General features: G+C 43.7%; 2 protein-coding genes across 4 annotated transcripts in view; one reads left to right on the top strand and one right to left on the bottom strand.

The window, feature by feature from the left end:
• The window catches only part of LOC311511335 (uncharacterized protein), a 205574-nt gene that overhangs the window by 40122 nt on the left and 150919 nt on the right, over window positions 1-14533 (bottom strand). The gene's annotated exons all lie outside the window — the stretch shown is intronic.
• The window catches only part of SORL1 (sortilin related receptor 1), a 101609-nt gene that overhangs the window by 79749 nt on the left and 7327 nt on the right, over window positions 1-14533 (top strand). For all 3 annotated transcript variants that reach the window (XM_084611842.1, XM_084611843.1, XM_084611841.1), the window contains exons 34-40: window positions 1423-1549; window positions 5354-5523; window positions 6327-6439; window positions 8914-9018; window positions 10148-10220; window positions 12132-12214; window positions 13509-13605. In XM_084611842.1, coding sequence (XP_084467968.1) covers window positions 1423-1549; window positions 5354-5523; window positions 6327-6439; window positions 8914-9018; window positions 10148-10220; window positions 12132-12214; window positions 13509-13605 — 768 coding nt within the window. The remainder of the gene's footprint in view (window positions 1-1422; window positions 1550-5353; window positions 5524-6326; window positions 6440-8913; window positions 9019-10147; window positions 10221-12131; window positions 12215-13508; window positions 13606-14533) is intronic.

Below are 14533 nucleotides of genomic sequence, written 5' to 3'. Positions count from 1 at the left end.
GGGGTACTGAACATCAATCAGTTTGTAGTTCTTTAATTAAATATTGATTCTGAGAAGCGGCCCAGACTGGGGGCCAAGGAGCCACTGAGACCCACAGCTGGGCTGGAATGCTGAAGTGAGGCAAGAAACCCTTGCTTTATTTTGCTGAACTTGCTGGTGCTGGGAGATTTCATCTCCTCCCCCATAGGCTGGTAGGCTCATTGGTTTAATTTTCAGCTGATTAGGAAACTATCAGGAGCAACTCAGAGCTCTCTGTTTAGTTTCCCTAATAAACTGGAAATGAAACCAGTGGGCTAAGTAGGGTCCTGGGAGCGGAGCTGGAGTCCACAGCTCAGAGGCCTGGCAGCTGAGCAATGAGGGGGGGGGGGGAGTGGGACACAGAGCGCGACAGACTGCACATAAAGGGGAATAAGGTGGCCTGCAGATATGGGGGGGGAGGGGGGGAGGGTGGTATTTGCAGTGAGTGGAGAGTGTGGAACTACCAGACATTCGTTAGCTTTGATAATATTTCTAGGGCTTTCCAGCTGAGGATCTCACAGTACTTAATGAACAGCTGGCGATTAAGCCTCATGTGTTTCAGATGGAGAAAGTGAAGCACAGAGAAGGGCAGGGCACTAGCTAGAATTAGAAACGACGTGTCCTGGTTGCAAGTCCCCTGTTGCAGCCGCTAGAGCGCGCTGCCTTCCACAGAGCCGAACTGTAGAGCTGATTGGCAGCCCGGCTTACTCGGACATTGAGCCTCGCACACATTCTCCAATAAGGAGAAAGAAGCAGGTGACCTAAAGGAATAAATGACACTATCTGAACACTGCTGGTTAGCACCAGCTATCTGTCTAGACGCTTACGCAGCCCTCAGCGCTGTATTATCCAAGTGTCCCACAAACATCAGTGAATGGATCCTCCCAGCATGTCTGTGTGGTAATGAAGTGCAATTTTCCTCTTTTTTACAAGTGGGGAAACTGAGGCACAGAGAAACTAAATGACTGGCCCAAGGTCACAGAGGGAGACTCCGGCAAAGCAAGCTACAGAATCCAGATCACCTGAATCTCACTGCCTTGGCCCCAAGACCAGCCTTCTTCGCCATCCTCCCTCTGTGTTCTCGGCATTATAAAGAAAAGCGTGCAGAAAAGGTCCATGATCCGGACAGTTCACAAGCTTTGTAGAGATTCATGACCTAGAGGTGTTCCACAAGTAAAGAAGTGACTTCTTAGATCAGATTGGTGAAAAGGGCCAATCCAGGACCGTTAATGCTCTTCTGAATAATTTCAGATGGTGCTTTGCCTGTGGGCATTGATTGTTTACGTGTATGCTTCAGTCTACAGCTATATGCACTGCTTCTGCCACGTAACCCTTTGCCCCCTATTCTGTAAAGCACTGCTTTCATTTTCCTCTCTAAAATAGTATTTTCTATTGTCTGCATAGATGACACAATTGTGTACAAAGTCCAGAATCTCCAGTGGACGGCTGATTTCTCTGGTGAAGTCACTTTAACGTGGGCTCGACCTAAAAAAATGTCCTCAACATCCTGTGTGTATAATGTCTATTACAGGTAAATTGCACGAATCTTGATTATTTTTTTTTATCAGATGAAGCATGTGAGTAGTCCTAAATTCATTGTGACTACTCATGTTTAAAAGCAGGGTAGATAAAAATCTGTGACACTTTAATTGAGATCAGATTTTTTTTCATTTTGTTATTTAAATTATAAGTTGTTTTTGTTTAAAGTGAAATCTGAATTTAATACAAAACACATTAAGGCCAAAATTTATTATAATAGCTTACAATATTTAAATACAATTTTAATACAAGATATATACGATAAATCCATGAGCCTCTATCAAAAACTTTGAGTTAAAGGATGCTTTTCTATACAAAGAAAATTGGGGAAAACTTTTGAGGTCAGGCTTTATAAATAAGGTGCAATAGCTCAGCCTAAGTAACAAAGGAGACGGTCTCATTTTCAAGAGGCTCTGGTGAGACTAGGCACTTAAGGGCCAGTCACTTTCACTTAGGCATATTTGAAAATTTTCCCAGGCTGACCTGAAATAATGTTTAATCAGCTTACTACACAGCTAACCCCTCTGTTTAATAAATCATGTAGTTGTAAATGTGAAACATATTTTGATAAAGGAAGTTTATGCATCCAAAATATGCAAGGCTGCTTTGTTTAATACAAATATTTGTATATACCATTTTGTGTTAAATTGCAGTTACCATTCTCATCATAAGAAAAAAGTTAAGTATCAAGTAAACAAGCAATATATCTTTTACCATTTTCTAACATACTAACATGAACAATAAATAAGAATCTGAAAATCTTAAGCTATGTAATTGCTGAAATAAATGTATTTAGTTATAGTGTGCCCCCTGGATAGCAAAAAAGATGTACCAAATCATAGAATCATAGAATATCAGGGTTGGAAGGGACCTCAGGAGGTCATCTAGTCCAAACCCCTGCTCAAAAGCAGGACCCATCCCCAATTAAATCATCCCAGCCAGGGCTTTGTCAAGCCTGACCTTAAAAACTTCTAAGGAAGGAGATTCCACCACCTCCCTAGGCAACGCATTCCAGTGTTTCACCACTCTCCTAGTGAAAAAGTTTTTCCTAATATCCAACCTAAACCTCCCCCACTGCAACTTGAGACCATTACTCCTTGTCCTGTCCTCTTCCACCACTGAGAATAGTCTAGAACCATCCTCTCTGGAACCACCTCTCAGGTAGTTGAAAGCAGCTATCAAATCCCCCCCTCATTCTTCTCTTCCGCAGACTAAACAATCCCAGTTCCCTCAGCCTCTCCTCATAACTCATGTGTTCCAGACCCCTAATCATTTTTGTTGCCCTTCGCTGGACTCTTTCCAATTTATCCACATCCTTCTTGTAGTGTGGGGCCCAAAACTGGACACAGTACTCCAGATGAGGCCTCACCAATGTCGAATAGAGGGGGACGATCACGTCCCTCGATCTGCTCGCTATGCCCCTACTTATACATCCCAAAATGCCATTGGCCTTCTTGGCAACAAGGGCACACTGCTGACTCATATCCAGCTTCTCGTCCACTGTCACCCCTAGGTCCTTTTCCGCAGAGCTGCTGCCTAGCCATTCGGTCCCTAGTCTGTAGCGGTGCATTGGGTTCTTCCGTCCTAAGTGCAGGACCCTGCACTTATCCTTATTGAACCTCATCAGATTTCTTTTGGCCCAATCCTCCAATTTGTCTAAGTCCCTCTGTATCCTATCCCTGCCCTCCAGCGTATCTACCACTCCTCCCAGTTTAGTATCATCTGCAAATTTGCTGAGAGTGCAATCCACACCATCCTCCAGATCATTTATGAAGATATTGAACAAAACCGGCCCCAGGACCGACCCCTGGGGCACTCCACTTGACACCGGCTGCCAACTAGACATGGAGCCATTGATCACTACCCGTTGAGCCTGACAATCTAGCCAACTTTCTACCCACCTTATAGTGCATTCATCCAGCCCTTTAACTTGCTGACAAGAATACTGTGGGTCCCACACTTTCCTTGGCTTTCTTCTTGTTGCCAACATACCTGAAGAAACCCTTCTTGTTACTCTTAACATCTCTTGCTAGCTGCAGCTCCAGGTGCGATTTGGCCCTCCTGATATCATTCCTACATGCCCGAGCAATATTTTTATACTCCTCCCTGGTCATATGTCCAACCTTCCACTTCTTGTAAGCTTCTTTTTTATGCTTAAGATCCGCTAGGATTTCACCGTTAAGCCAAGCTGGTCACCTGCCATATTTACTATTCTTTCGACACATCGGGATGGTTTGTCCCTGTAACCTCAACAGGGATTCCTTGAAATACAGCAAGCTTTCCTGGACTCCTTTCCCCTTCATGTTAGTCCCCCAGGGGATCCTACCCATCCATTCCCTGAGGGAGTCGAAGTCTGCTTTCCTGAAGTCCAGGGTCCGTATCCTGCTGCTTACCTTTCTTCCCTGTGTCAGGATCCTGAACTCAACCAACTCATGGTCACTGCCTCCCAGATTCCCATCCACTTTTGCTTCCCCTACTAATTCTTCCCGGTTTGTGAGCAGCAGGTCAAGAAAAGCTCCCCCCCTAGTTGGCTCCTCTAGCACTTGTACCAGGAAATTGTCCCCTATGCTTTCCAAAAACTTCCTGGATTGTCTATGCACCGCTGTATTGCTCTCCCAGCAGATATCAGGAAAATTAAAGTCACCCATGAGAATCAGGGCGTGCGATCTAGTAGCTTCCGCGAGCTGCCGGAAGAAAGCCTCATCCACCTCATCCCCCTGGTCCGGTGGTCTATAGCAGACTCCCACCACTACATCCCTCCTGTAGCTCACACTTCTAAACTTAATCCAGAGACACTCAGGTTTTTCTGCAGTTTCGTACCGGAGCTCTGAGCAGTCATACTGCTCCCTTACATACAGTGCTACTCCCCTACCTTTTCTGCCCTGCTTGTCCTTCCTGAACAGTTTATAACCATCCATGACAGTACTCCAGTCATGTGAGTTATCCGACCAAGTCTCTGTTATTCCAATCACGTCATAATTCAAAATCAAAACGGTTATATCAACCACTGAGAATGCACCGCTCTTTAGAAAATAAGTGATGTACAAATGGAAAAGTTGATTAAAATTGATAATTTAAATCACTTCGTTTTAAATCAGTGCACCCTGGTTTAAGGCTAGACAGGCACTCTCTTAAGCACCTTGTGAAGTCAACTTAAAAATCTCATTTCTGTTTTACCTATTAGTGTTACCAACAAGACTTGAAATGGCTTTAGCTAGAAGAGATTACAGAAAAATTATTTGTCTTTGTGTTTTTCAGATTGTTTACCTTGTGCATTTGCCAGCATTTTCTCAATTAATACTTTCTAAGGCCAGAAAGGACCACTGTGATAGTCTAGTCAGGGGTCCTGTATAACACATCCTGTACAACTTCCCCAAAATAATTAATGTGTGAACTAGATCATATCTGTTTTTAAAAAAGCCAGTTGTGACATTAAAATCTGCCGGTAATGTAGAATCCACCATGACCCTTGAATTTGACTAGCTTCAACTTCCAGCCATTTGTGTGTAGTCAGTTTCCCCTTTTGTTTGTTTAGGCCTTTGTGTGGCACAGAGCTACCATGAAAGAAAAAGTGTCAAGAAGTTAAGGCAGTGTTGTAAAAAAATTTAGAAAGTGGCAAGTGTAAACCTTTCAATGACTTTTAACTCATATTTTGAAGCGGACTAGCTTTAAGTTAATAGTGTCTCGTTAAGCAGGCCTTTAAAGTGTCATTAGATGATGGGTGCTCTTAGAACAAGCTAACATCTCCGGCTACTGAAATACTTCCTGAGTTAAGTGGTTTTATTCTCTCCCACAGAATGGTTGGCGAAAGCATGTGGAAAACTTTAGAAACTCACAGTAACAAAACAAACAGTGTCTTAAAAGTCCTCAAGCCAGATTGCACCTATCAGGTCAAAGTTCAGGTCCAGTGCCTCAGCAAAGTGTACAACACCAATGACTTTATCACTCTGCGTACGCCGGAAGGCTGTAAGTGGTCTTTGCATGTTCTGTTCTAAGTTCCTGCATATGTAACACTTCTAATCCGTCAAGTAGCCACAGCACTGTGCTTCCACAAAAGAGAAGATGGAGACGTGCTTTCTGAATAGCATCCCACAACTTTTTGCAGAAGGCAAGGGGACAGAGCCTCAGCTGGGGTAAATTTTAATAACTCCACTGATTCAAGGATCTGCCCCCTGTAATTTTGCGAATCTACCCAAAACAAAGGTGTTCCTGGGAAATTCATCTCCTCTTACAGAGCCATGAAGAGCTCTGTGGAAGGAATACAATGATGTCCCTCCATTTTATCTGTGCTTTTTTTGGGGTGGGGGTGGGAAAAGGTACAAAATAAAGTTTGATGCTGACCGCATTGGGCAAAATCCCGGCTTCATTGCAGTCAACAGAACAACCCCCGTTGACTCCACTGGGGCCAGATTGCACCCTCTAGTTACAGCATCTCTAAGGGATGAGTGGTACACATTCAGAGCCTGGATCCTCTCCCTGCAGATCTGCACACAGAAGGCAGCCTCCCACATGTGGGTCTCCACTTCCCATGAGCAATAGGTTGTTAGTTGCCCCTTCCGAGGGCACTCTGCTAGCTGAGGATCCATGGGAAGGGTGCACTCTTACATTGACTCCCCGCGCCCACTGGCTCCGTGGTGTGACCAAGCTCCAGTAGGGAATAAGTTGCTCACTAATATCTGGACACTTGTTCTTTACTTTTTTCCCCTTATGATTCTGATGAACAGATCCCTGTGGTCAGTCTGTCCCTAACTCGCTTGTTTCTTTGGTAGTACCCGATCCCCCCCTTCATCTTCAGCTGTCCCTAAAGAAAGAGGTGGAAGGCGTGGTGATCGCTCGCTGGGCTCCGCCCATGTATGCCCACGGCCTCATCCGAGAGTACATTGTAAGTAGTATTCTGCGACTTGTTCCTCAGTCAAGACCCAAAGCTGAATGGGAGCCCTGCATGTGCAGCAGAAGAAAGGATTCCTTCCTCACTGCAAAGGGCGTCAGTGGTTTATGGCTCTGGGAATTTGACCCTTCTGAACAAAACTATCTGCAGCTGTTCACTCATGGTGAAAATCACATCTGTGCAAGGCCTGTGCACCACCTTAAAATTCCACAGAGGCCTGTTTTATGCACTTAAGTGAGACTGAAGTGGCCAGAAGTATGTTTCGCTCCCCCCCGTGCATATACATACCATCTGCAGGAAGATTCAGCATAACTCAAGCCCTTAATACGGCCTGTGTGAGCCCCTTTGCACAGAAGTCCCAATTCAGCAAAGCACTTAAGCACATGTTCAATTGTAAGCATTGATTGAATCTCATTTAAATCAATAAAAAGAAAAGGAGGACTAGTGGCACCTTAGAGACTAACCAATTTATTTGAGCATAAGCTTTCGTGAGCTACAGTTCACTTCATCGGATACATTCTCTGAAACCTGACATTTAAATCAATGGGATTTAAACATATGCTAAAATGTTTTCCTGAATTATTACAGTTAATTACTTGTATTAGTGTAGCACCTGGGAGCCCTAGTCATGGACAAGGATCCTGTTGTGCTAGGCACTGTAGAAACACTGTAGAGCAGAAAGATGGTCCCTGCCCCACAGAGCTTAAAATTCAAGTCATTGGAGATTAGAGTGAATTTCAGCTCAGTTAATTTAGATTGTGAGGCTTTAACAATGATGAGAGACGGAGTCGAAACAGGAGCAGAAGACACAGTGCAGTTATTGCAAAGATCATGTAAATATTTTTTTCCAGGTCCATTACAATAATACCGAGGAAGATGAATAAATGAGATTGAGGTGCGGATGTTGGAAAATTGAGTTTTATTGGGGAGCTCAGGCAAAATCGCCTCTATACATAGTCACTGAAATTCCAGTTCAGATTTAATAATGTAAGAAAGTCATCTGCATTTATTAGAGACATATGGGAGGACAGTGATTGTCCCTGTTTCTATGGGGTGGATTCCTTTTTCTTTCAGTTAGACCGGGGTGGGCAAACTATAGCCCGTGGGCCGGATCCAGCCCCTCAGAGCTTTGGATCTGGCCCGCGGGATTGCCCCCCGTGGTGCTGCAGGCCCCACACCTCTCTCAGAAGTGTTCGGCACAACATCCCTGTGGCCCCAGGAGCAGGGAGGGGGCAGAGGGCTCCGTGCGTTGCCCTTACCTCCAGGCACCGCCTCCCGCAGCTCCATTGGCTGGGAATGGGGAACTGTGGCCAATGGGAGCTTCAGGGGAGGTACCTGGAGGAGTGGCAAGGGCAGCATGAGGAGCCCTGTGGGCCCCCCACCCCCGCCAGGGGCCACGCAGGGACATGGTGCGGCCGCTTCCTGGAGCGACACAGTGTGGGACCAGGGCAGGTTGGCAGGGAGCCTGCCCTGACCCCGTGGCGCGCCGCTGCCATCCCGGAGCTACTTTAGGTAAGCAGCGCTGGGCCAGAGCCCGAACCCCTCCTGCACCCCACCCCCCAACTCCCTGCCTGCACCTCGCACCCCTCCTGTATCTCAACTCCCTGCCCTGAGCCCCGTCGCACCCCATACCCCTGCTGCACCCCAAAACCCTACTCTGAGCTCCCTCCCACAGTCCACGCCCCTCCTGCACCCCAACCCCCTTCCCTGAGTCCCCTCATACACCCCGCACCCCTCCTCTGAACCAGTCCCTTGCCCTGAGCCCGTTCCTGTACACCACACCCCCTCCCACACTATGCACTCCCTCTCGCACCCCAACCCCCTGCCCCAGCCCTGCATACAATTTCCCCACCCAGATGTGGCCCTCAGCCCAAAAAGTTTGCCTACCCCTGAGTTAGACTGATAAAAAATAGTTAAAAAAAAAAAAAGTTCAAAAAACTTGGCAACTTTAAGACGCACCTGTCTCCTAAACACAGAATAAATCTAACCTTTATACTTGTCAGAGCTGGTAAGATGAAGCTTGTATTAGTTCTTTAATCAATTATATTAAGGTTTTATGTGCTTGATGGGGCCCCTGAATGAATAGCCTTGTTGATCATTGATAAAGACCAGGTTCTGCCTTTGGGTACAGTGGAGCAGAGTGGAATCTTCCATCCACTTTCTCACAGGAGAAATGCAGCCAGGGGTCCCTATACGCTGCATAAAGGGTTCCACATAGCAAATACTGTAAAGACAGTCTCTCCCCATCTCTGGAGTTAGATAAAACAGGGGGAAAATGTTGCATGGTTTTGATTACAAGTGTGCTGTGTCCCACCCCAGATCTGAGCATTCAGATTGAGGGTTTGAGTTCTGGCCCTTGTGTAGTTTTAATGATCCGTGGTACTTTAAAACTAGCCACCCATCCATCCCCCATCCCACCCTGTTGTATTGTTGACTGTGACCTTCCTCTGTTGTTTTCACCCTGTTAGGTGGAATACAGTAGAAATGGTTCCAAGGAGTGGTCCTCACTTAGAGCCAGTAAGAACTATACCGAGATTGAGAATTTGCAGGTCAACAAATTATACACCCTAAGAGTGAGTATTTTAAAAGCCGGTGATTCTAGGTGTACTGTACACATTCTCAAGTGGGTTTTCTTTTACTGGATGATCGGAGCACTGCACTGAGTTAACTGACAGAATAGTGCCACCGTGGCAAGTTAAGACACTGTATTGCTAAAAGTACATAGAAGGCCAGCACATTTGCGGACTCCTTCATTGTGTACTGACAAAAAAAGGCAAAAGTTAAGGCTCAAATTCTGTCCTTAGATTTTCACCCCATCCAAGAAACCCAAGTTGCAGTTGTAAAAGTCATCCACAGATGGCACAGTTCTGAAGTCACTTTGGTTGCACAGGATATAGGTCAGAGACAGATTTGGCTGTAATTGTATCATGGGGGAAAGAAACAGAACTGATATCAGTCTTCAGATATGTTAAGGACTGTTGTAAAGAGGACTGTGATCAGTTGTTTTCTGTCCACTGATTGTAGGACAGCAAGTAATGATGACATCTCAAGGTCCCTTCCAGCCCTGTATTTCTAGGTTGGGGATGGGGCAGGAGAGATGCTAGGGAGGGCTAAAGGCTAGATTAAAATCAGACAGGATTTGAGTTTGAGAGGCAAGCCTGCAAAGCGAACACTGCGAAGAGTACAGCCTTAACTTGCCAATTTTCCACATGCTAAACTCTCATTGATATTCATGGCAATTCAGATAGCAGGATACAACCCTCATGAATCAAAGTTATTCTTACTGTTACTTGTATAATACCATGTGTGTGCAAGAAGCGGGTACCTTTTACTATATGCACGATCACTTCTGTATACAGGACACTTTCTAATAAATTGTTGGGGCTAAAATTACTGCCGGCATGGGAGTGCTAGGTTATACTGGGCAGAATTATTCCAGCCCCCCTTATTTACATGCTTTTTTGGTAAAGATCTCGCCATATACTGTTATCTGCAATGTATCTCAATAGATTACTTTAATTAACTCTAAGCAGCTCTGCTTTATCTCTGTTCACAAACCTTATAGTACCAAGTCATTAAACAAGCTGTTGTGTTTTTTTTCAAAGTCCATTTCTCATCAGTTCCACTGCACCAGTAACCCTTTTCTAAACTCATTCATTGTTCTCATTATAAAATTTTAACTCACCTTCTAATTTGAAAAAGGTTGCTGCAGTAACTAGCCGGGGCGTAGGAAACTGGAGTGATTCCAAGTCCATAACCACCATGAAAGGCAAAGGTAAACATTTTTCTGGGTTTCAGTTTAAATGGACTCGGACAACACAGAAAAAAACCTTGAACTTAAGCATTAGCATGAATCGTAGTTTTCTGTCTTTTCCTTAGTGATTTCATATCTGTACTGAATTGGCTGTATTTTGTATTAAGAGGAGCTATAGTATTTACATCTTAAAAAGAACAGGAGGACTTGTGGCACCTTAGCGACTAACAATTTATTTGAGCATAAGCTTTCGTGAGCTACAGCTCGCTACATCTGTAGCTCACGAAAGCTTATGCTCAAATAAATTTGTTGGTCTCTAAGGTGCCACAAGTACTCCTTTTCTTTTTGCGGATACAGACTAACACGGCTGCTACTCTGAAACCTTAAAAAGAACGTAGACTGTCAAATTAAAAATCATAGCTCTAGACAACCAAATTTCATACTCCCATTACTAATAAATCGTTTGGTTATTTATACTGAAGAACTTTTAAAATCTATTTGGTTGGGGTTGTTAGGCTCTGTTGATTTTGCCTTTTGCATTTCATGTAGCTTGTCAACGTAGGCGAGTCAGTTTCACTCAGGAGCCCATGCATTAGAACAAGGGTGCAATGGTTAGATTGCAGACATTGCAGGGTAATGTTTAAATACAACAACCAAACCCTGTTTCTGTGGTATTTTTTTAGAACAAGGTTGCAATGGTTAGGTCGCAGATATTGTTTAAATACAACAAAACCCTGTTTCTGTGGCATTTTTTTTAAATCATGAAATCATTTAAATTATCAAGTTTTATATAAACTTTTTTGAAATAAAACATACGTTTTCATCCCTAAATTGCTGACAGTGTCCTTTTTTAAAAATTCAGCATTAACTTGTTAGATCTAAGGCCTGGTCTACACTGGAGGGGGAGGGGGTAATGTAGACAAGCCCTAAGTGCTCTCTCCCCATTGTAACAAAGACAGAGAAGAGGAAACGATGCTACTGAAAATGCAGTATCCTTGGTAACATGAAGAGCAACCAGTAACTAATTGTGAGAACTAGTTGGGAAAACAGAAGAGGAATAAATTGCAACAATTTTCATCTGCATTTTTTTAGCAGCTCTGCTTTCTCTAACCTCATTCTCCTCTCTTTACCCATTACTCTAAAGTACTGGTCCCGTCAGGTCTTACCTTAATACATTTGGAAGCAGAAATCTATCTTTCCTTCCACAATTAGGGCTTTTTGTAGCAGAGAGGGCAGTTTGCCTATCATCTGCTGTAGGGAAGGGAGGCATATTTTACAACACCTAGGGGACATAATAGCAATCTAAACAGATACAGTAGGGCAGCAGATGGGAAGTAAGATGATAAGACTGAACAGAGGTGTTTGCCACGCATCCTGCTTTTATTAAACTTTCCTTCAAGGGAAGGACCAAGGCCTTGGGGCCTCTTGGAAGAAATATGCTAGTGGTACTTGTATCTTTCTCAATACAATCCTGATTCTGCTTCATTGAAGTCAGTGGGAGTTGTGCCATTTACTTCAGGAGTTGCAAGAGCAAATAATTGCTTGTTCGAATTCACAAGCAATAAAAAACCTACATCCGATCCGCTTTGTCCTCATCCTGTGGTTAGAAAGACAGGGAAGCCTAGGGCTGTATTTTAGGATGGCCTGGTGTATAGGATCCCTTGCATTTAAGCAACCCCAGGTTAAAACAGTAACTTCCCTTTAAGATGTACCTTTCAAACGTCGGCACACTACTCCAACAGGTTCCTGTAGGAGCAGTGATGGGTGCTAAAAAGATTCGAGCAACTTTTATAGATGGGGAAACTCTTTTTTGAAAAACACCTTCAGGATAGTTAGTAACTGAAACTCTGCATTTATCCAGCCCCATAAAAATAGGATTGTGTTTTATGTTTTTGGCGTTTAATTCATGTCTGTTTCTTCCTTTCCCTTCAGTCATCCCACCGCCTACCATCCGTATTGAGAGTTGCAATGAAAACTCCATAAGTTTCACCCTGAAAGTGGACACTAACATTAAGGTAAAGTTTGAACTTCCTGGCTATAACCAGAGCAGAGGGAGCTAGATCAGTCATAAATATTTGGCAGGATATATAACATGGCTACAGCAACACTGCAAACATAAACAAGAATGACAATCTGAGTCTTGTTTGGCCAAAAATAATCCTGTCCTCAAGCAAATGACCTGATTAGAAAACAAATATACTGTCATTGAGGGTTTGGGGTTTTTGTTTTAAGAATTATTTAATACTTAATGTGTAAGTACCTTGCTTCAGTCTGGTATTTACCATGTAATGAAAGGGTTCCCAGCTCCCATACAAAGGCAGAGGATGCTGGTAGAACTATGTATGCCTTGTAATTTAGAGAATTAATGACATCTCCTTATGCTGTGGGCTAACACAGTTCATCTCATGTGAGAAGGTAGGTCTACCTGAGGTAGGTGTTTCCTGGAGAGTTTCAGATGAGCTCGAGGGAAAGATAGAGAAGTGGGGCTTTTTTCTATCCTGTATAATCAGATTTCACTCAGAACACAACGAAGGCACCTGCACTTATTGCATGGGCTGTGAATTGTTTGATAGAGATTTGTATGTGTTGGAATCCTAAATAACAACAAGCCAGCAAAGCAAGAACAAAAAATAGCTTTCCCTTGCCTTCATCATTAAAAATCACAGGGAAACGGTTTTCCCAGCCTGCTAGAGTGAGATTTGGGGGGGAGGGGAATTGTCCTGTTTTGGGATGGGAAAAAGTCAAAATATCAACAAATTTTATGAACTGATAATCTGAAAAACACATTTCAGATTGGGTCAGTTGTTTTATTTCAATATCAAGTTTTTGTTATTTTTTTAACTTCTTAGAAGCATAAATTAACTAATATTTTCAAACAAAACTATTTTGAATCAAAAAGCGAAAACTTTTCTATTCAAAACTTTTTTTTTTTTTTTAATTTTGATTTGGAAGATTCGGCGAAACAGACGATTTCTTGCAGACAGTTTCGGTTTCAACAAATCAACATTTTCTGACCAAAATTCCCAACCAGCTCTATTAAAAACACTCAGCCCTTTTTCCACAATCTGGTTTCCCTGATGCTCCCCTATTATACTGCCTCTGAACCTTAGGGGAGGAAAGATGGGGAATGGATTGAGACCCCCAGAGACAGTGGGCTGGGGAGGGTAAATAAACTCCATTTTTGACGACACCAGGTCCCTTAGTTGTTACAGGAAATATAATATGAAGACTTAAAACTTTCATTCAACAGCATATAAAAACAGCATAACAAACAGATCAGCCATTCTCTGTGGTGTTGCTCCTTGACAGGTGAATGGTTATATCGTGAACTTCTTCTGGACCTTCGATACCCACAGGCAAGAAAAAAGGACTTTGTTCCTAGACGGTGAAAAGTCAGCACAAACAGGTAAAACCTGTAGCTGGAGCTGTCTTGCCTTCAGACATCCCGATGAGCAGATTGGCATTGCGGGGTTCAGGGCTTGTCCTGCAAATAGGGCTCAACTGAGCAGTCCTTAGCTTAGGATGATTAATCATGTAAGTAGGAATTACTCCTGTGAGCAAGGGATTTCAGGGCTGGGCTGCAAATCCTTGACCTTTGTGAAAACCCCAGGTAAGTTGGGATGAAGCCACCAGCCTCAGAGTGACATTGGCACGTGTAGCCCCTGCCCTTTTCCTTTACACGGGGTTATGGCCACTGCGGCGGAGTGGTCATGAACCCGCCCCCCCATCCCTCCCCCTTGCACTGCTCTGCACTGCCGCAGTGGGAGCATGCAAGAGTTCAGCACAGGCTCTGCTCTCCCCCGCCAATACACAACTGGATCCCTCTGGGAAGGAGAAAGGATTAGACACAAGTGGAAACAAAAGAGAAAAAGATCTGCAGAAAATGCCAGATGACGAGCCAGATTTTCAGACACTGGCTCCTATGGTGGACACAAATTGTGAGCAAAGGAGGTGCAATTTTGCACCCCATGAGTATTTGCAGGTGTATTTTAAGCAACTTAGATGTCTAAAAGCCCAGATTGGCTAGATGAGTTTGAACATTTTACCTTCCTATTAAGACTGCGGCTTAGAAATTCGTACCTTCTAAGCATTGGGTCAAAGCACCACTGAAGCTAATCAGATGTGTCCCTGCTAATCAGTTAAGGAGAAATCATTTCCATTTACTGTCATTCCAATAAAACAACTGTTTCGATTAAATGACAGGTTCCTAGGTGCAACTGTAATAAAAAATGACTCCTAATGAATGAACATACAAAACAAATGGCCAGGTGACTGACTGTGTATTAGTGCTTAATATTTATTAAAGCATTCACTACTGTCCAAGTGATTACAAA

Source organism: Lepidochelys olivacea, assembly GCF_965140295.1.
Source record: "Lepidochelys olivacea isolate rLepOli2 genome assembly, chromosome: 22".
In the NCBI taxonomy this organism is placed as follows: domain Eukaryota; kingdom Metazoa; phylum Chordata; order Testudines; family Cheloniidae; genus Lepidochelys; species Lepidochelys olivacea.
The sequence above is the reverse complement of the archived record's forward strand: the minus strand, read 5'-3'. Positions and strand labels throughout refer to the sequence as shown.